The sequence below is a fragment of the Apus apus genome, chromosome 2 (assembly GCF_020740795.1).
Source record: "Apus apus isolate bApuApu2 chromosome 2, bApuApu2.pri.cur, whole genome shotgun sequence".
NCBI classification, from domain to species: domain Eukaryota; kingdom Metazoa; phylum Chordata; class Aves; order Apodiformes; family Apodidae; genus Apus; species Apus apus.
Genome location: NC_067283.1, coordinates 19,951,064 through 19,973,896, shown reverse-complemented (window position 1 = coordinate 19,973,896; position 22,833 = coordinate 19,951,064). Strand labels below are relative to the sequence as shown.

The window sequence follows — 22,833 nt, the reverse complement described above, 5'->3', positions numbered from 1 at the left end:
GGAAACTCTGCAGCTGTAGCTGTACCAAAAGTTCTTCAGTCACTGACGCTCACTGACATTCATAGCAAGAATTTATTTAACACCAGTTCTCTGACACAAACTGCAGTATTACAATGGATATTTATTATTTTTGTGTTTTCCAACCCTAATTCAGAAACACTGTGTATAAAATGGATGCATAATGAAAGGAGAAAATGCTATTAGCTGTCTCAGACAATGTAATAATTTACTACCATGCAGAAAAACTGATAAATAGTAGAGGAACATAGTACAGAATTATGAAATTTAGGTCACTTTTATTATGTTTCCTTAAGCTTCTAGTCCCTTAGTAAGTCATTTGAGAAGTCACTCAGTTTGTCTTACAAAGAAGAGTTGAGTGGAATTAGAGCTAAATTAAGTTACTTCACAGCAAATATATCAAACATGTTCCCAAGTAAAGATATGTGTAGAAAACTGTACTAAGCAAACATGCTTGCTTAAGCCTATTTCTTGCTTTCATGGTGGGTGTTGTTTTGTTGTTGTTGATTGGCTGTGGTTTGGATTATTTTTGTTTGTTTTGGTGGGGTTTTTTTGCCTCTTGAATGAACACTTTGCCTCTGTGATCTTACAGGTCTTTTCCAACTGTGGCGATTCTGTGATTCTGTGATTGTGTGATTCTACTTCCATAAATAAATGTTGTAGCACTGAGAATCTGTTTGCTTTGGTTTAAGTGTGGCCAGCAGGAGTAGAGAGGTGATCCTGCCCCTGTACTCAGCATTGGTGAGGCCACACCTTGAGTACTGTGTGCAGTTCTGGGCCCCTCACTACAAGAAGGATGTTAAGTTGCTGGAGAGTGTCCAAAGAAGAGCTACCAAGATGGTGAAAGGTCTGGAGAATAAGTCCTATGGGGAGAGGCTGAGAGAACTGGAATTGTTTAGTTTGAAGGAGGCTGAGAGGAGACCTCATCACCCACTAGAACTACCTGAAAGAAGGTTGTAGTGAGGTGGATGCTGGCCTCTTCTCCCAAGTAAATAATGATAGGACCAGAGGAAAAGGCCTGAAGCTGTGCCAGGGGAGGTTTAGATTGGATATTGGAAAGAATTTATTTACCAAGAGAGTGGCTGGACGGTGAAAAAGGCTGCCCAGGGAGGTGGTGGAGTTACCATCCCTGAAAGTATTTAAAAGAAATGTAGATATAGTGCTTAGTGACATGATTTAAGCACTGAATGGGTATATTATGTTATGGTAGAGGGATTTAGGTTGTGATTGGACTTGATGATCTTCAAGGTCCCTTCTAACCAGGATGATTCTATGATTCTATGTTCCTTTGTGGCTGGTGTTCTCATTTCTCTTTGGATAAGCTCAATTCTAGGAGGTAAGATTTGAAGAGATGTTAAAGTTCAGACCTCTTATGAAGAACAGACAAACCTTGAGATCCCTTGTTTTGCTTCATAATGTCTGAAGAACTGAGTTTCCTGAGTTGCAGAATTGCTGGAAAATCTGTTTTTCTCACTGAGGCATAAATTCGCTGTGGGAAACCAAAAGAGTTTTATCCTTCACCCTCAGCAAGAAGCAGCACCAGGTGTGTAGGCACACTGTTTTCCCTTCCATATATTTAGGTGAATTTGTGGCTGTCCCTTCACAACGGGCTGAGAAATATACAGTCTCAACACACCTATTTCTATTCAATTAAAGTTTACATTAATAAAATGCTTTTTGTTTTGCCTGTGAAGATCACACTGCAATCAAAGATGAGCCTACCGTGAGGCAATCCTGCACTTTTTCCCAAAACCAGGTGGCTCCACGCTGCAGTACAGTTCTGTTTTGACAAGCTGCAGCAGATAAAGTGCATAGTGAATTGCTGTTAATTAACCCATTACTGACAGTAGTGCGATTATCATTTCATTCTGGCCGTGTTTGGACATTGACTAACAGCAAAACCAGGAACTGGAGCTGATTTCTTAAAAAAAGGGTGGATCCAGAAAAGGAAACAGATTATGCCTCTACATGTGGATTTCAGTAGTTTTAAAACAGTCATACAGTCCAATTTGCATCTATAAAGATGAATGATATACAGCCAGGTTTAAGCAAATGGAGCATTGTGTCATCGTAAAACCATTCAGAATAGAAGATCTACTGGACTTTATCTAATCTAAACATCAACTCAGGGCAGAGCCAGCTGTGGGATCAAACTTTGTTAGACTATAATAGATTTTACAGCTTATTTTTTAAATTTTTATTTCCTCTGGAAACATTGGTGATGATGTCTGCCTCAGACCCTATTGCCATTCTTGGCCACTCTCCTCCAGCTTCTGAAGTGAGCAGCTTATTTCAACTATTTCACTTCTACAGAGAAAGAGATTTGAAATAGTAAGTAGGTAGATATTTTGTGAGAAGCAGCTTGCTTTCCAAAACATGACTACTGATTGTTTACATATGTCCAATACCTGAAAGGAGCCTGTAAGAAAGCTAGGGAAGACTTACTCACCAGGACATGTAACAATAGGACAATGGGTAATGGTTTCAAGCTAGAGAAGGGTAGATTTCAGTTCTTTAATATGAGGCTGGTGAATCACTGAAACAGGTTGCCTAGAGCACTGGTGAGGCCCCATCCCTGGAGACATTCAAGGTCAGGCTTCATGGGGCTCTGAGCAATCTGTTCTTTCCCTGCTTATTGTAGGAGGTTGGACTAGATGACCTTTAGTGGTGCCTTCCAACCCAAGACATTCTACGATTTTATTATTTAGTTAGGGTATATTACACTGCAGGAGCATTGTGATCAAGACTCATTCCTGTCATGGCTTTGACAAATTTCAGCTCCCTACCTGTTCTGGATGCTCTTGTCTGCATTCTAGTCCAGTGCCTGTCCTCATGCTGTTCCTCAGCATGTTTATTCATTTTAGGGAGATTAAAAAAAAAAGCAGCCTTATTCCATTCTCAGTGAAGATATTTGGATCATGGGAGAGTACTCAAAATAGTTTACTTCAGTACTACATTGTGCTTTTGCTCCCCTCAAAGATATATTCATTGTCTTAAACTTCTCTTTTTGCAAGAAAACCTAACTGTCCTGGTTAAAAATCATAAAGTAGGGAAGCCCCTTCATCACAGGGCTCCAGATTATTCTGAGTGTCACTGTTCTTCACTCACCTGCCTTGCAAATCAACCTAGATTTTTATCTCCTGTTGTGATATACTTTTATTCTGCTGCAGCAGAATAAAATCTGCTTGGAAAAAGAAGGGCAAAGCATCACATGAAGTATTAACTGAGGCATTTCAGGAGTGCCTAGAGTACAAAGAAAATTAATATTTACAGTTAACTTCCAAATGAGTGCCCATAGGGTTTTCTGAAGTAAGTAGAAGCAGATGCATAGGAGTAATGCCTAACTAGTGCTTCTGGGTTGCAAAGCTGGCTGAACATACTGGTTCAGGAGGTGGGAAACCAAAAGTTGTCTCTCTTGGCTGTAGACAGTGCCCACAGTGGGGAAGACAGCCTTTGGTGCAAAAGCCTGAAGAATGCTTTTAACTTGATAGTGACATGTTTCCGGTGTGGCAATAATCTACCAAGTGATCCAGTGCTCCCATTGCTGCAGAAGGAGAATGGTTGCTATTGAGGAGACTCTTAGGGAGCAATGAGGGGATGTGTCTGTAACAGACAGAGATGTTCATCCCATCTGCCAGAGCAGAGGGATTTCCATGTAGGTAACAAGCAAACATGTTTCCAGTGGGAAACAAAACTATACCAACTCTCTAACCCTTTTTTTTGCAAAAATTTATGACTCCACTTAGCCAGAATAACATTGCTACCAAGAACAGCATCTTGTGGTGTTTTTTTTTTCTTTGCATGAAATTTAAACCATATATAGAATCATTGACAGAATGGTACACAAGCACAGTTATTGGAAAACCAGAAAGTTTATATTAAAGCTTGTAACTGCACAAGGAAAAAGCAGATCCATTGCAGAGTAACTTTACTCCCCCATGTGGGCAATCTGTGTTGGAAAGAAAACAACTTAATTTTGCAATGGTGGGTTGTTTCCTACCTGTTACTTCGGCCCAGCTGCTGTGCAAACTCGGAGGTCCTTCTTGTAGGTGATTCAGCGCAAAATCCTCTGTTCCTGTCACTCTCTACAGGCTTACATCACAGTTTCCCTTTTCATAAGGCACCATCAAACTATCCACTCTGAAATCCAATATGACGCATGTCATACAGTTTCTTCATGACTAATGGCAGCACCTTTGCAACATCCCTCCGTTTTAGCGTATCAGTTTATGGTATTGACCCACAGAGTGGGTTTAAAAAGTGTCCTGGAACACGCTGCACAAATTTCCATGTTGGACTTGGTGTGATGATGAGTCAGGAATCTCCATGTACTTCAGGCTGAGTTGTTCTGCCCATGTGTGTGCAGACAGCTCCCAAAGTTTCCTGACCTCTTAAAACAATCCTGAGCTAGAAAGATTAAAGAATCCCACTCATGATACATTTCACTTCAATGCTTAGTCCCATATGCCAGCAACAGCACTAGTTACGTAAACCAAAAGGTTACAGCTATTTATTAGAAATGTGGCTGGGACTAGTGGCAATAATGTGATTCAAGTTTTGTTACTTGTAAGCTTTTAATATGATAATGACTGTGCTGATCTAAGCAAGTAATAAAGAAACAGGTTGTTTTGCATTCAATGCTGATTAGCTGGAAACCAGGGAAGGGAAAATCTCGAGGTATTTGCCATTCATTAAAAAAAAAAACATTTTATAGTTGAAATATGAAGTGACAGTTTCCATGGAGCCCTTACGGTAATTGCCATAAAAAATGGTTGCCCATTATTTGTCTTCTGAACTTCTGGGCTAGCTTGAAATATTTTCTTTGTTTATTCTTCTTTTCAAAAGAAATTGGAAAAATGTTAAGTTAACTTGCAAATCTGAGTTTCTGTCTGGAAATTTTTGTTATCAAGATATGGAAAAAGGTTAAATTTTTTGTTTGTTGTTCTGTGTGTCTCACCTGACAAGATCTATTTTTATAAAATCTGTGTTGAATCAAATATTGCAATATAAGTAACAGTCTTATATAGTTTAAAATATTTATTGGCTGAGCAAAGCACCATCAGTACAGAATTACAAAACAAAACAACACAAAAATAAATATCATGCAGTGTGACTACATAAATCCCCTGATTTACTGAAGAAAATAATTAATTCCAAATAAGAAATGCAAGATCTTTCTCCACACGTAGCTTACTGTTTGGTATCTACATTTTCCTCATCTTTTATTTGATAGCCGTCACCATAAGGAAGGTGGTGGGTTCCATTCCGAAGCAGGGAAAGGCCGTGGAAGAGATCAGGACCAAAACCTCTCATCAGCTGAGAGTACAGATACATGCATTTAATTGTGCAGTGCACATGTAATGAACATCTCCTGTTGCAACATGCTTTGGTCTATGACCTTCAGGTTATTTTACTAAAACTATGAAGTGATTTAAAAAAAAATCATAATCTCAACATCTACAATTTAACTCAATTGTTATAAATACTCTCCACAAAAGCTCTGGAAGTTCTTATGCACAGAAATTACAATGAAGGCATGGAACTGAAGTTGTTGTTGATTTGATGGGTGAGGTAAGAAGCTTGGGCACAAGTGCAAGCAGTGCAAGGTGGCAAAACGCTTAGTACAGTGCGAGGAAGGGAATTTTACATCATGAGCCTGAAAACATTTTCATTCCTCCCCCTACTTTCATAAGCAACCATTTCTAGAGCTCAATTTTTATTCAGTTACTCACTTCTACATATTTCTTGGGTTTAATTATTTTATTTTTCCTTATTTGTTTACTGTAAGGATACTACACATTTCAATTCCAAATTAAAAGACAGAAGGAAGACTTGCTGGTTTATACTCATGTGGGTTTTATGCCAACACTGTTTAACTAACAGAAGTGTGCTGTTATTACAAAGTTGGCCACAGTATCTTAGCCATTGCATTCCAAAATAAAAAAAAAATTAAAAATGAGACATTTGTATGGATTAAGGAAACCACCAGAGGGAGCATATATAATCCAATCAGTGTAATAGATTCATATACCAATGACAAGGAAAACCATGTTTTAAATGCTCTAGAAGGGCTAGAGGTTTAAAATAGAGTGTATTCTGTAAAGCATATACTGTTTTATCAGTGTCTATAACTTCATTAATTTGCTGGTCATACTGCTGCTTCAGGCAAAGTAAAAGAAATGTGCCCAGATTCTGCCTGGCTCTAGTGTTCTTTGTGTTCTACTACAGCAGTTCTTTATGCTGGAGTGGTTTTATATGAAAACATGGTGGTGTCCTAACACCTGGGTCTTAACAAGCAGATTGTTGCATTACATCAAATTTACCCTGTGATAAGTGAAAAGTAATGTCAGTACTATTTTTCTAACTTGTATACTATACTATTTCTCTCCAAGTATAAATTCTGGCCCTTTGTCAGAGTTTGCTCTGATTAAAATGCAACATATGTGTTGTTGCATTTGTAGTTGAGTTGAGACAGCAATTGGATTCTTAATCAAGTGCAACAAATGTATCAAGAATGAATGTTTGAATTTGTCAGCCCTGATACATTACTGATAAGATGGTATGATAACTAGATCTGTACTTTATTGAGCAGAAAATTGTTGCATACCCAACTTCTTTGAGTCCTTACCAAGCTGGTCACTCTTAATTTGACAAGCTAATTCGAATGCATGAACTGCAAGAAACTGTTAGGAAATTAGCATTCAATAATTGAGAATTTTGTATGCATGGCAAGCCTGATGAGACTAAAGCAAGAAGAGAGAGTGGCACAGAAGTGCTTAATGAACAAAGCACTTTCTCAAGTCAGAGTAAGCCAGTGATGGTATTGTTTGATGAAGGAAGCCTCACAAGATCATAGTAATAGATCTTCTCAAGTGGGATGGCAGTTCTGTTTAAAAGACAGTGTAAGCTTCAATGAGCCTGAGGTATATTTAAAAATATGTAGTGGTAGAGGTGTACATATCAGTAAAATGGGCATTGCAGTGCAAGGTGGCAAAACATTTAAAAGGTTACAGAAAAAGATTCATTAATGGATTAGCAAAAATAATGATTGTGCAGTAGGTACATTTTTTCCAATAGGCCCTCTTGGCAGAACATTATTTTAGTGAGGAACAAGGTATCAGATTCCTTCCTTTTTATGTCCAAGATTAATTTGGTTTGTAGTTCCTGACCCCTTCCTTGACTGTTGAAAAATTGTATCTTCTGAGGAATGAGCTTCTTTCTGTGTATATTTGTCAAATATTTGAATGTTCATGAGACTATATTACAGATCCTAGATACCACCTCCCCATTGTATTCTAAATTGTTGGGCTAGGTAATTTTCTCAACTGCCATTTTCCTTCCTTATTCCAAGTGTTTATAAAAAGTGAAAGAACAGAAACTGAGAATAAAGCATTTCAGAAGACCTACAAGTTCAGGACAGTCATTAAGAACATGTCTGTGGAGACAGGCAGCCCATGTTATCACACCTGACTCTAGGATGCTTGATAGGATTAAAGTTAATCTACTTTTGTGGAAGCATTAGCTTTTTACCCCTCATGAAAGCAAACAGCCCACTGCATTATATGGAGAAATCTGTCTTCCACCAACTTTGTGTTTCTCAATCTTCATTTCCTCTGCTCTCACTGCAAGGGAAATAAATAAATAAATAAGGAATTAAATCAATCACGTAATTTTTGAAGGAATCAATCAAGATAAATTTGTAATTGAACCTTTATCCACCATACTGAAGTTTCTTTTTCTTTACTTGTTGATTCACTGCAATACAATGCATAATATCTGTCCCACTCAGGTTTGTTTAATGGTTAGTTCAGTGGTGATACAAAACAGTAACTTGTACAGCTGTACTTCATCTTTCTGTACCAAATATTTTTAACATAGAATCACTTGTAATTTAAACAGAGTCTGGGAAGATTCCTGGGCATTGGAAAACAATTGTCTATGCCATTAGTGATGATGTTCCCTGACAGGATTTCAGTCTGTGCTCAGGATCATTGTCCAGAAGAGTTCCCAGGTATGGTGCAGGAGCTGGACTGTTTCAGAGGTTATTCCCAGTTGGCAGTTTATGTACAGCCTCCTTCTTTTCAAGATTGAGAGAGTTTGCTTTTTTAAGCATAGACCATTCTGTGCCAGCAGTCTTCAGTGCCGAGGAACATTTCTGGGCATGTTTATTTTACTAGTATAGGAACAGCCAGAATGATCACAATAATCCTAACTGCTTTCTAGAAGTGCTAGCCTCTTATGATTGTGCTCCTCAATGTATCTTGGGCATCACTAAAATCGTATTTGTCTCATAGCCTCCTAGATGTTACTGTTTGAGAAAGGGTCATAAATGAAAAGTCTCCTTTGATTAGCATAATATTTTAAATTTTACATTTTGCCATATACACACTCCTATGTAAAGTTGCTAGGAATTTTTATTTGAACAAATCTGAAATCTGCATTTCTCTTCATAAAATTTAGATAGTCTGAGATTAAGACCTGCTAAGGCAAACTGTTCAATTTCTCAACAAAGTCTACTGATTCTCTGTAGTGTATATACTTTATCAGTATTTCCAGTCACCTAAACAGTGGAGACTCCAACAGTTACCAGTAGTAGATATTCCCAATTTCAGGGAAATATACAAAATTTTTTTAGTACTCTTCCTAAATATCAAGGCTTTTTTGTGCATCATTTAATTTGTAGTTCCCCCTCTATTCAGGTCTATTAACTCTTCCAATATCTGCATTATCATATAGCATTAATGAAACACTTGCTTCCTATCAGATACCACAACATAAATTAATATGTACAATTAATGAAGAAATTGATGAGCCCTGACTGTTCTGTAAATCCTTGGTAATCTGTTTGCAGACGGGTTTAGCTGGATGTTGATTTATGAATTTGACTCACTTATAGAGAAAAAATGAGGTGCAAGTAGAAGAATAATTTGGGAAACAAAGAAGTTTCTGAAGTTTAAGTTCCTCTGAACATAACCAGTTACAGGATGCTTCATGACCTTCCTTTCTTTTGCTGTCCAGCTGAAGAATTCACTGAGCCTTTACAGCAGGTGTTTTTCTTAACCCTAATCCATTCCTGCTTTCCACAAATACAGTAGTATGAATATGCAGTTTCAAAACTGTGTATGTTCTTTGTACAGAATGCTCTCCTGTTTTGGTGGCATATCATTATAAGTATATAAACATTGGCTTATGTAGAGTCAGTTTAGCATATTACACCTTCGTCTCCTGTCATAGCTCCTGCTTCCTTTGACTTCTTACTCTTTTTAGGTTTGTGAATGAGATATAACTGGAGCAGTAACCCAGCCTAACCAAAATATCTCTGCATTTTCTTTCTAGCAGCTGAAATGCTGATGCCCACTAGTACTGAAGCAGCCATGTTATGTATTGCACGATTGCTGGGGGTTTGTGTGTGATAACAGAAATGTGAACAGTCCTATTTCATACTATCTCTAAGCCTTTTTCATTCTGTCCCAAGGACTGTACTGCTTTTTAATGTTAAAAATGTTTTTTTACAAAGGAGCAAAATCCCAGTAGAGGTGTATGAATAAGAAAGGGAGCTTGGCCAATATGTGAATGTGTGCCTTGGCTCATGCCACTTGAGATTATGTTTTTCAACATAACTCCCTGTTCTACAATTCATATCTCTAAGAGTACTATGGAAAGCATAGGAGGTGTGAATTAATGTATGCCCATCTGGTTTGCAGAAAATCTGGGCTTAAATCTAGGTCCTGATCCGTAGTTATATGCTAGCTGAATCATTTCATGTCTCCTGTGCTCTATTTCCTCATCTCTAAAGTGGAAAAGGAAATATTTTCTCCAAAGGTGACCTTCATATTTTTATTTTTAAAATGAGAGACGAAGTAATGGTTATGTGAGGCTAACTGTACTTCTGCGTTTGTCAGTGTAAAGCAGGTAACTGCTTTATAGCAGTTTTCAAAATACAGCTGACCACTCACTTTTTTTATGTAACCAGAAGGAAATGTATCATGACACATCAGGAAAGAATCCCTTCCAACTCTGGCACCCATGATTCTGTGATCATCCGCCCTAAAATTGAAAAGATCGTTTTGAATACTCACTCAGAGATAGAAAATTGTTCAGATAATCACATAAAGGTGAGAAAGGGGGGGTTAAATGTGCCAGTCAGGATCAACAAGAGTGTGAAGTACACCCGGTAGTGCTTCAGAGCTCTTTGCTTCAAACCCTGAGCAATTTCTTGTGTGCAAAACAGATAGCAATGCCAATAGATCAGAAAAATTTGCTACTTCTCTTCCTGTTATCTCTTTTTACCCAGTTTATGCAGGTATAAATGCACAGAGGAGAATGTAATCCAGTATCAGACACTAGTTTCAGTGTGGCTCCTTTCCACACAACATGTTTGATTGTTATTATTTTCTGCTGATTCTATTGGAAATTCTGAAACCATAATCTCCTAAAATTGACTGAATGGCCCTCCTCTTATACTTTCTTTTTCTTTCTAGTTATTCAAAGCAAAGCTTTTAGCCAAAGCTTCTTCTTTATCTGCTTTTCAGCATGTTTCTTTTGTTGTTGTAACTGACATTTAGATTATAGAAAATATCCTCCTATTCTTCTTTAATCAGAACTCTGCCAAGTCTCACTTTAAGTAGGATTTTTTTCCTTTCTTTCTAGTTGATTTGGAAATAAAACTTACTTCATTTAGGCCATTTTTATTCTTAGGCTCTTCCAACAGCAAGAATTCCCTGTGTGAGTCCGTATTTCCTACTGCCTATTCACATGTTGTGTCAGTTACGAATATTGAGTCTTACTCATGTTCAGTCTCTTTTCCTGTCAAATGATACCTTTTCAATTTATTTTTTTTTCACTCCTCCATTTACAAAATTTTGCAAGAGTACTTTATAGAACATGTAGTATAACACAATTCTGGAGCCATCATCAGGTTGAAGATTGCCTGCCTAAATTTGTGCCACACTCTGATCCTCCTTATCATCACCTGGATGCTGGAAATTTTGAGAGGCATGTGATATTAAGATAATGATGGAATTCAGTGCTGCAGGTGAAGTTATGCTGCCTCAAGTATTAACTATGTCTCAGTAATTATATTTGAATTTTTCATAAACATTAAAATAGTATAGACTGTGTTTAATATGTTTAAAATCCTTGTATTTAGCAAATCATCTTAACTATTCTTACCTTATAACAACAAAGTGGGAGCAAATCCTCTTCTAAGTCAAATTGTCATCCTATTCTGAAGTACAGTTTAATTAAGCAATATGTTTAATTATGAGCTAGATGCTAAGAACCAATACCACTCAAATACCTTACAAATTCATGCCACAGTCACTCACAGTGACACTTCATAAGAGCTTTGAGGTGTGATCAATTTCTGCATTTATGACAAGGGAAAGTGGAAAATAAAAAAGGGAGGAAAAGACAGTCTTTTCCCAGACACCAGAGCGTGACAAGAAATTGATATTCAAAGGATAGAGGAACCAAACTGGAGCCTGTTCTTCAGTAAAGGGAAGGCAAAGTCAGACAGATCATAAATACAGTGCTTTTTCCCTCCCAAAATCGCTGTGTGATTAGGGGTCTTATTTTTCAGTTCGACACATACAAAGTTCAAGGCTCACAGTACTTTCATTTTTTTAAAATATATATTTTATATATATATATATATACATCAAGTTATTTTTTTACTTCCCAAATCTCTCAGCTGGGAAAGAAATTCCACTTCAAAATGTTTAATTCTTTTTTAGTAAATCAAACAACCTAGTAAGTGTCTTAATCTTCTCCTAATGTGATGTGCCTTCCTTAGTGGTTAAAGGCAGAGAAGACTTCTGTCTTCAATTTTCTATTTAATTTTTCAAGTTAATGTTTTATTTAGTAGAGTTAAACATTTTAACTGAGCTGAGTAATTGCATGGTATTTAAGCAATCATTTTAGATATCTGGAATGCCCTTCAGTTTCCAGAAAACCATTCTTCATATGCTGTTACCAATATCCGGGGGGAAAAAAAAAAAAAAATATATATATATATATATATATTCTCTTAAAAGAGAAGCAAAGCATTTCAGCTCATGCACTGAATGGACACTTCTTGTCTTATAAGAACTCGCTGCCAAATAGAGGTAAGTGGCATCTGGTAGCTCCAATGACATCTTCCTCTCCTTTCTGCCTACATACTTCACTGAAAGGATTCTGACATCTTTCTTGTTACCTAGGTTCAGCTGCATTGTCATGAAGGCTCTTCAGAGGAGCTGTTATCTAAATCTGCGAACATTGAGCACATTGTTATATGTGTATCTTGATGTCTCAGATCACCTTGTCCGATAAAAGCAGTGACTGGGTCTCTACATCCATTGTGGGAATAAATTTTCCTGACTAAGAAGTCTGGACATAAATAATTAAACCAATATACATACATATGACTGCCATCAAATTTAAAAATGCTATGGCTCAGTGCAGTCTTAAGAATAATTATACAGTGAAAGGTAGACATACCCATTTAAAAATTATATATTAAAAAAATAAAATAAAATATATATGAATTATGCACCTAAAATAATAACCCATTCATTGAAATGCCTTTCACTGAAGTGGGTTAAATGATTGGCTCCTTTTGAGCAACAGCTTCTTGAATAAAAGTAATACTACGTAATCATTTGGATTTTAAAATAAATCACTTAATTTATTATTCTGTCACTCTCTTCTCTCTTCATTTCTTGTTCTTGCTTTGCCCCTATTTCAATCTGGATAACTCCTATCTATTTCATCATTTAAAGGTGCTCCAGTGGATTTGACCGTCACAGGCAGGACTGGGTAGACAGTGGCTGCCCTGAAGAGGTATGTGAGTAGTTTACATCCTGAGCCCATCAGAGGCCATTTATATACTTATTATGCTTTTGATTAAATTCTTCATATTAAGAAACATGGTTTCAAGGCCAAAGACATGCTATATTTGTCTTTGTCATTCAGTGGAAATGCCATAAGGTATAATAAAGAAAAGTAGGCAGAGCAATTGCACTCCCCATTTCAGGGAATAAAATCAACACAACACAGAATTTTATCTCACTGTTTTTCTCTTAGATCTCTGACTCTTGTCAGAAAAGTGGAAGAAATTGTGAAGTTCTTATCTCAGAAAGCCCTCTGCCAGAGAAGTCTGACGTGGAAAACAGGCATTGCATGTCTTGCATTTTGCTTACAAAATCAGGCCAAATAACTTTGTACAGAAGAAATTAGATAGATGAATTACAAGATCTTAAAAAAAACAAACTGCCAAAAAAAAAAAAAAACAACAACAAAAAGCCAACCCACAAAAACAAACAAAACAGAAACAAAGGAACAACAACAACAAAACAACCAAAACCCAACTACAATGCATTTGAATGTCCTTTCCTGGAGAGGCAGTGAGAAAATGAGAAAGTTATCTTACTGTTGTAGTGGCTGACTGTCAAACAAGGACTACAGGCCTACTGGGCTTCCTGATGCTTCTTTTTTGTTGTGGGTTTTTTCATTTCAGGAGTGTGGTAATAGGAACAAATTAATTTATGACACTTTTAACCTATTGGTAGCCATAAAAAAGCAGTTACTTTTCCATTTTGTCTGAAAGGGTTACTATCTGTCATGAGTTACATCAACATAACCCTTCCAAAGTGTAATGTCAGGTGAAACTGAGGACAAAATGTAGCCCCAAGTGTCTAGTTAGAAAAGGATATTCTGTTTTATTCTCTGTAGAAACAAGAGAAGTAATTATATAAATCCAGCCTAATGGAAGAATATTTTATTTTTCCTGTAACTGTAATTGCAAAATGATAGTGACCTGTCTACTGCCATATTACATGGGCTTAAAGCCTCAGGTTTGCAGTTTTTAAACTCACAAATTAGGAATGGAATTTCTGTGAGGGTTTTTGTCTGTGGAGAACAACCTTTACAAGAGCATAAAAGTTAGTGGGACTATTTTTTATTATAGTACACAGTCTTTGTATTGCTTTAATCCAGATTATAATAAGATTGGACTCAATTGTGCCGGCAGATATTGTTATCTAAAACCTTTTCTCTGCAGGTCAGTAGCATCCCATTCTGCTTCTTGCTTGTTGTTTCAGCACAACTACTGCACCAAGGGTTAGCAAATGAGCTGAGAGGAAAATATTGATACACTAAGTGTATCTGAGGAACTAATAGTTTGATTTGCACAGTTTCAGGCTACTTGGTTGCTGCTCACAGTCTAGCTTTCAGGCTCTCTGGAGTAGAAGCAACAGTTTACCTAGCCTCTTCAGAATGATGCCCAAGCTGGAGTTCAATGAAGGAGCAATAATGAGCACACAGAGATTAATTTTGGAGCCAGTCATTCAAAAGGATAAATAATGGGGATTCTCACAGTGATGTTTCCTTCTTTGTAATACAGATTTTTAGCTAAATTTTAAATTGCATCAGTAATATTAACAGTGGTTCTCAAGCTAAAACATGAAGACATTTTAAGAATAGTTATACTGATACCTCTTTTTAATAGAATGCATTGTTTCTTGTAAAACAAAGGACAATAAAATACCATACATATTAAAATAAAAACAACACCCACTGGGTTTTTAAAGCCAGATGTCAATAAAATGAACAGGCTTTGCAGGATTCCATTCCTCATTAAATGAATGGGGACAGCAGGAGTTACAGGCAGCTCCCATGTTTGCTGCTAGTTAATTGGATGTATTTTCCTGCCAGACTATGTGATCCAGAAAACAAAATATTTATTACACCTGCAGAAATTGTCCAGAAATTAAAAAAAAAAAAAAACAAAACCTTGAGATTCGTATCAAAGCATTTGTCCATAAAAATAAAAAAAAAATTATAAATTACTATATGACAGTGAATATTATTTATTGTGTGCTAACATAATATAATAATTTGTGTTATTGATTTATTCTGTAGCTTAAATGTATAATACTTGTATTTTATGTAGTAATTATTATATACACTTATGTGAAAAATTAGTATTATACGGAATTAATAGATATATAGTGACTATGTTGCTCTATAGTGTGGTATATCGATATTCTACAGGCTGAATACGTGCACATATTTTACACATATATGCATATTCTTCTGTGATAACTGAATGTAAAAACTAATTGAACGTCCCAGTTAACTACACATTGCTCACTATGAAGAGCTACAATTTAATTCCCATATATATTTTTTAATGTTGTGAAACCCAGACCAATAGCAGTGAGCACTGAAAATTAACAGTAAAAATTTGATGTATAATCTTGAATGTCACAATCTGATTGGGGCTAATACCATGTTTGACATTCAGGAATCACTCTGAAGCCTTGTCATTAGCAATTAAGTGTTTTAAGTTTTACAGCTAAATCAAAAATATGCGTTGCTTACTGTAGAGCACTTAAAAAAAATAAATAAAATTCTTGATGTAGTGTTTCCATTTTCATTCTTTTTATCCTGACAGCTTGTCCATGCTTAAATTCTTCATTCAGTGACAAGTCTCCACTGAGAATTAATTTTCTCTTCTTTGTTTTTGTTGTTTCTCAACAGTCAAAAGATAAGATTTGTGAGAAGAATATAGACACAACTGAAACACCTCCATACTCTACCACCACCCTTCTGCCAACCACCACAAAGTTCAGAGTTTTAACGACTGCCAGAGCATCCACCACTTCCCACCTGCCAACTAGCCTGCCCACAGAAGGTGACGTGTGTACATTGCATTATTCTATAGTATGAACACATCATTTACAAGCCTAAAAGAAATGCATTTCCTTTGATTTTGTGTTGACCAAATCTCTGGGGCAGTGGAGGGAGTGGGAATTGCCAGTCGAGGCGATTGCTGCTGCTGCTTTTAAATTGCAGCTTGTTCTCGCAGTAATAAGGTGCAAAGGGGATGGTTGCTGGAGGAGGGGGCAGTGCTGGGGGTGCACAGACAAGTCAGGCAGACCTCTGGAGAACCTGTGGTTACAATGAACTGTTTGTGTTCCTTTAACCATCAGGCCATAGTCCAGAACCTGTTGAAAGAGTAGATGGAGAGGGCCCTGCTAAAGTTGGTGCAGAAATTCCTGTCACAGATGTAATGAATTTTTAATCCCTTTGGGTATTCTATTTAGCCAGGTGAAAATTAAAGATAGCCCAAATTAAAAATCTCTTTGAAATTTACCTCCTTATCTTTTTTCAGTCAGTTGACCCTGTTTTCATGTAGTCCTCATTGTTGTGAAATAGTTTCTATAGGCTTTTGAGCTGAATTAACTGGGTAAGTGATGGTGTGTCAGTGCTCACCCTGGTTCCACTGGCTGCTTAATTCTTCCCTTTCTGTGGTTGAGTTATCCTGCTTTCCTGCTTCAGGAAAAATTCAGCTGGGTAGAAAAGGTAACCCAGATTAATCAAATAACATCTTAGCACCTATAAAAAGGGGTGGGGAGGGAGGCGTGAGGAGTTTTCTGTTGGAATTGTATGTTAACGGTAGAAAAGGTACTAGATACAGGCAGATTTTTCAAGTGGCCTGTCACATGAAAATTATAACTGAAGGCATTTCAAACTGGGAATCTACAGGTAAGAAAGTCTGGTTTTGTTTGCATCAAAAGGAGACTAGAAACCGTTGGTGCAGGATTTGGACTGCATTAGCAGCATTTTTCCTTGGCATTTTGTTCATCAAAGCTCACAACAAGAAAAAGAGAATGGAAATAAATAGGATTTAAAGCTGGTAGACCTTTCCATGATTTGTAGAAGAGGAACTAAGTCACTGTTTTATTTTACTGTCATATGTCGGTTCATATAGTCCGTAATACGATAGAATGCTCAAGCTATGTATGAACATGTAGCACAAATGAATTATTTGTGTTATGAGACAGAACCTTATTTACCAGTATCTTGAATGCTTCTTTACACTGTAACACTCTCTAAATTGTTTTTTTTCCATTAGTAAGGAAGTAAAATGTTGCTCAGCATGAGTAAGAACACCACAATCTAATTCTCATTGAGTTGAACACCAAATAATTTTCTAATTGTGAAATTTCTTCGACATTAGAAAGTCATTCCTGAAATGACTCATGACCTAGACAAATTTATTTTCCTACAACTAACTTTGAATTTCCTTTCTAGATGACACCAAGATAGCACTGCACCTTAAAGACAATGGAGGTAAGAGATTTTTTTTTTTTCTGTAAGTAATGTCAGTGGTTTGTCAAATTATACTGCACTGAACTTCATTAATCAAAATCAGATTGTAGAAATAGGTTTTATCAGAATCTCAAAGTACTTCAGTACTCCATGTCTATGTCGAAGAGCAGCAGGGCAAATAAGCTCAGCAACTGCTTAGTAAATTAAAGATTTACAACTCTCTTTACAACTCTTCAATAAAACAGTAGGTTTACTTAACTTCCATGTACAGGCATCTTAAGTAAATTTTTAATGGTATTAATGCAATTATTAACTGAATTTTAATGATGCATTTTTATTTAACTGTGTTAAGAAACGGCATGATGCAAGTTCTAAATAATAATATTGTATTATAAACTCATTCATAATAATGATTTATTACATTATATTTTGTTAATAAACATATCCATTTTATATCTGTCTCTCTGTACTAGCAAAGTTCCTGTATTCCTCCATCCCCACTCTCAGTGCAAGTTAATATCACCTTGTCTTACGGATAAAGGCCTCTGTTAAATGAGGCTCTGCAGGGAACTGCTTTTGTTATCTTCTTTGTGGGTTCAAGGACTGAGGCTCAAGGTTTATTCCTTCTCCCTTTGAAGCTGATGAGAATTTTGCTATTCACTGCTGGGTCATTAGAGGTAGGCTGCATCTGTGTCTGCTCATGTAGAGCTTTCTGAGGAGAAAGAAAAGATTTAGGTTAATTTCTGAGGGCTTTGAAATGGTCTATCAAAGCAGAGGATTATTTGCTGAGCAAACTGAAATAAATTAAATTTCCACTGATAAAGGGAATATTATTGGCTCTGATTGGCTTTCCTCTGGGCAGGGAGCACTAAGCTCCCCCCAGGGACAGGGGAACCAGCAGCAAGTGTGGCAGCAGGCATGGGCAGGGCGCAGAGGGAGTCCAGCAGCCTCAGAGGCAGCAACCAGGGTCAGCCATAGACTAGTGACCATCAGCTGAGTCTGCAGTGACAAGGCAGGCCTGGGGTCAAGGCAGGAAGCCAGGTTTGCAAGGCAAGGAGACAGGACAAGCTTCCTTCCGCGTAGATACAAGGTTGGTCCCCAAGACAAGAACAAATATGGAGCTTGGGGTTGAGCTTATATGGAGCCCCCCACCCCATGTGCAGAGGTCCCAAGTGTGCTGGGTCAGGACAAATGAAGCATAGTGGTCTTTCATGGCCCTCAGAGACAATTGTTAAAGTTTTGTAAGAACAGCATGTGTGGATACCACTTAGCATTTTGGTCTGTTTTCCTCTACTTTGTTTTTCAGTAATATTCAGGTATTATTTTCTCCATCCCTCAAGTTAGAGACCTGATCACCTTCCTCACTAGCCACTTCTCTTGTCATTTTGCTGTCACAAACCACAGCATAGCTGTGGTCACATACGTTACTGAACACTGAGTTGTCCATTTGTTATCAGTGTTGTTGTTTGACATGGCTTTGACACGTAAGTAGTCCCTTGGAATAATTTTTGCACTTGACTTCTCTTTGCCCAAGATCTGAAAAGAAAAACCCTGTGAAATCAAGCAAAATGGTGAATACTAGAGCATGTGAGGGCTGACTGGTGCCTGCTTGGTAGATTAAGGTGGTAGGGTTTGTGGTATCACTTATCTGAAATATAGAAAGTCCATTTCCACACAGAAAGCTGCTGCATTTTAGAAAGGCAAACCAGCACCTGATGTGATTATTCATATTTCTTGAGCTGTTTCTTTTATTATTGAAATTTTTAAAAAGGAAAGTAACTTCAAACAACATGGAAGCAAAGCAGCACACCAGGACTGCTCATTCACACAGTAAACGTAGTTTTTAATCTGAGAAGTTCTTTTTGATGAATCTTCAATTATGCATTGAATTTTCCAGTGACCCCTAGATTAGGCTCAGATAACACCTCTGCAGCCGCAGGCACGTTCTTTGATTCCCTGTGATTTGTCAGCCTTTCATAAAGAGTAGATTATTTCAGGTCACAAATACAGGTCTTTTACTTTCTCACACTAGATCTTTTAAAACTCTAATGAAAGGGAACCTTTTGTAATGGAAACCCAAAGTATATTGGATCAATGATGGCCTATAGCTTGATGTGTCCTTGGATGGTAACAGTCAATATCTGGTTAAGTACAAAAAAGGGTTTTATAGAAATTCTGCATCTCACTTCTGCCTGGAACTTTGGAAACCAAATGTTATAAAGCCGCAACTAAATTTAAATTAAATTTTGAGTTCAGGTCAAACTCTGACCTCTTAATTATATGAGAAAGTCACTTGCCAGTTATTCCTGTAATTCTCCCACAATCTTATGTGGCATATTTTAACATACATTTCAAATTTGCTTATTTCTGTTTTTCTGTCTTTCTTGGTAGACAGATGCATAATTCATACACGCCTAACCCCTTTTAAAATACAGCTGACATGCTATTGCATTTTTGTTGAATCTCAGTTCTCTTTCAGATAACAAGCATTTTGGAAGTTTTAAGATATGTGCAGCACTACAAAAGGGGTTTTTTTTAATTTATTAATTGCACATTCTGTTGTTCTTTTTCATTTTTCATATAACACAATATAGTTGACCAAGCAGTTTAAAAGCCTAATTTTTCAGAAAAATTGCAAGAAATTGCTGGTGGCTATACAGTAATGCAGTATTTTCCCTCTGAGAGCTCTTTGCTGAATGATTTAGGTGATTGTCCAGCACATCTAGACATTTTCTCTGACCTTTTTAGGCACCTTATTGTGATGGTTTTGATTGCTCTGAGTCCCTTTCAATGCTTCAGCTTTGTAACTCAACAGAAAAGTGCAGGTGTGTTCAACAATGTCAGAGAAACTGCTACACTTTTAATTCACCAAGATGTACTGAAATTAGTTACAAAAACCTAAAGCCATGCAAAAAACCATCTACATTTACTTTTGAACAAGTGCATACCAGCATATGTAGTTCTAGGAATTGTCTGTGCCCTGCTGTCTACGCACTGTGGTGAACTTTTTGAAAGATGGTCTAGATATGAATATTAGTGATGTACAGGATTAAAATTAGTGCTATACAGAGCTTGATTTGGTTTGAAAGGTTAGGAAACTTGGTAAGAAATTCCCAAATTGCAGACCCAAGTTTTGAAGAGTGCTTTAATATACCTTACATAACAAGGCTATCCAAGGCTACTTTTTTGTTTTTAATAGTCCCCTGTGCCTGGAAACTAGCTCCCATTAGTCATCTGTCTTCTTAATTTCCCTTAAAAATTGTGGTCTCACCTCCTTTTATCATAAGAATTCTTGGCAAACTATGAAGAAAATTCAGTCCTGTTTCTCTTGTCTACCCTGATCTCCAGCTGCAACATTTTAGAACACTAGTTCATGCCTGCTTATAATCATCTAAATTATTTCTTTCTAATATGTTAAGTTTCCACATGATCCAGAAAATTAGACCTATTCAACAAAGAGACAAGCCAGCCTTTTAGGGAAAACAAACATTTTTTTGCATAACAAAAGTTATTATGACCACACAGTCCAAAATATCAAACATAGGTTAACAAGTCACTACAAATTAGCTGAGTCCTCTCAATTTTAAAATTAACAAACCATCAAATTAAATAATGCTAAGACTAATATTCATGGTGGTTTAAAAATGTTTTAGTGGACCTTGTATAAGGTAAGATCCACAGGATATGGCTTTGTTGTACCATTAGATCTTGGCCTAGCCATAGGAAATGACCTTTCAGAGGCTTTGTCTCATCTGGTGTAAGCCACAAAGCCACAAGCTCTTCCTTTGGGCCTTTCTTATAGCCAGTGACAAGCAATAGGCAAGAGGAAGCCATTCACATTATCTTAAAAGAAGTACCCAAAATGGGATATGTTACTGTATAGAGGTGACTAGCTCTATCAGCTACAGGGAGGAATCTAAATAACGTACTAAGAGAGGGCATCTCACCCATAGATACCTAAGGTTTCCTTACATTAACTCTCTTCAGTGTGTCTTAGCTAATGTGTTCTGTTTCTATTCCTGTCCAGAAACCTGGCAGGCCAAGATTAAGACCACTTCTTCCACTCTTCTGTCATGAAAAAGGAATGCTTTAAGGTTTTTACCATTACTGCAAAAATCCTGTTGAGATTAGGCTATGGATTATGTAAATATTTGTTTACTTTTAGATATTCCACTTACTCAAAACTGCTTATGTTCCCCTAAAATTGCAGGGTTCATAAAACTTTAGGCAAGAGAGGATTTCCTTGGAGACAACTTATCGTAAAGTTTTCTTTATCTGTGCTGTACCGTGTGCTGTGCTTGTATAAAAGAATTATTATCAAGAAGCAGTTTTGCAATTATTTCAGTAGTGATGGAAATAGAAGAAGACAGAGAGAAAAGTATCAGAAGACAGAGATAAGCAAAACAGCTGGTGATGGACAGAAATGTGTCAATAAGATAAAAATATGAAGAAAGGTAGATTCAAGAACAATTAGCCGCCTTGATTATCAAATAAACCAGACAGTGTTGTAAACAGAGTTTATCAGATTTTAACCCTTTTTCTTATATTTAGAGAGGGTGAAAATTCCAAAGGGAACAAATGAAATCCAACTAAAATAAGTCAGCAAGTCTTCCCATATATTTTATTTCACACTGTAACTTACAAGTTAAGAAATGCTGATACATCTCCACATTTTATTCTCTGTTTTTCCATGAACATTTCCAAGCTGTCATTTCCTTTGTCATTTTTCAGAAGTCTGCACAAGTTAGAGGTAGGTCTTAAGACATATTAGAGATCTCTGTTTCCTTTGGCATGATCAAAGCATGATCAAACTTGAACTTCAGACGCCAAGCAATTTGCTAAATGCTGCTCATTGCTTTCTGTTCAGCTGTAGCACTCAAAATAGGAAAGCATTATACCTAGTAAAAAACTGTGGAGTCTACCATAGTAGTACCATACCATGTTGCTGTAAGAAACATGAAATTAAGTCCTCAGTGTAATTCAAGTTCTTTCTTCTCAGGAAAACCGGTGACTTAAGGAAAGCATATACAGGCTTGCTGTTGTTTAGTATGATACTGCATCAGTGCCTGCTGGCAGATACGTTGTTGAAATGAAGCTTTCCAAAGCCATGAACAGAAACTTAGAAAAGCAACAGCCTCCAACTATGCAGCAAGAGAGAGTTTCTGCTCTTTGGCTGCCCAGAGAAAGAGTAAACACATGGAGAGGAGGTGTTGCTAAATGGCTTGTAGAGATCTCTCATGTGGAAACATGGCTCTTATTAGGGTCCAAAGAAGAACAACGAAGCTGGTGAAGGGTCTAGAGAACAAGTCTTATGAGGAGCAGCTGAGGGAACTGAGGTTGTTTAGTCTGGAGAAAAGGAGGCTGGGGGGAGCTCTTACCGCTCTCTATGACTACCTGAAAGGAGGTTGTAGCAAGGTGGGTGTTGGTCTCTTCCCAGTGGTACTACTGTACCTATGTTAGTCTCTTTTGGCCACCCTTACACCTACCGCTTTTTTTCTTCCATAGCCATCCTTGTACAGTTTTTGGTCTGGTTCCTCTCATCCAGGAGCTTCAGGGTGTCTGATAACTTTTTCATAGAATCATTTAGGTTGGAAAAGACCTTTATGATCACTGCTAACCTAAATCTGCCAATTCTATCAGTAAACATCTAGATGGCTTTTAAATACATCCAGGGATGGTGACTCAACCACCTCACTAGGCAGCATGTTCCAATGTCTG

General features: G+C 37.1%; 1 protein-coding gene across 1 annotated transcript in view; it reads left to right on the top strand.

Moving 5' to 3' along the window:
• PLXDC2 (plexin domain containing 2) overlaps positions 1-22,833 on the top strand; it is a 254,357-nt gene that overhangs the window by 210,011 nt on the left and 21,513 nt on the right. Inside the window, exons 11-13 of the mRNA XM_051611612.1 lie at positions 12,780-12,840; positions 15,541-15,694; positions 17,098-17,136. Coding sequence (XP_051467572.1) covers positions 12,780-12,840; positions 15,541-15,694; positions 17,098-17,136 — 254 coding nt within the window. The remainder of the gene's footprint in view (positions 1-12,779; positions 12,841-15,540; positions 15,695-17,097; positions 17,137-22,833) is intronic.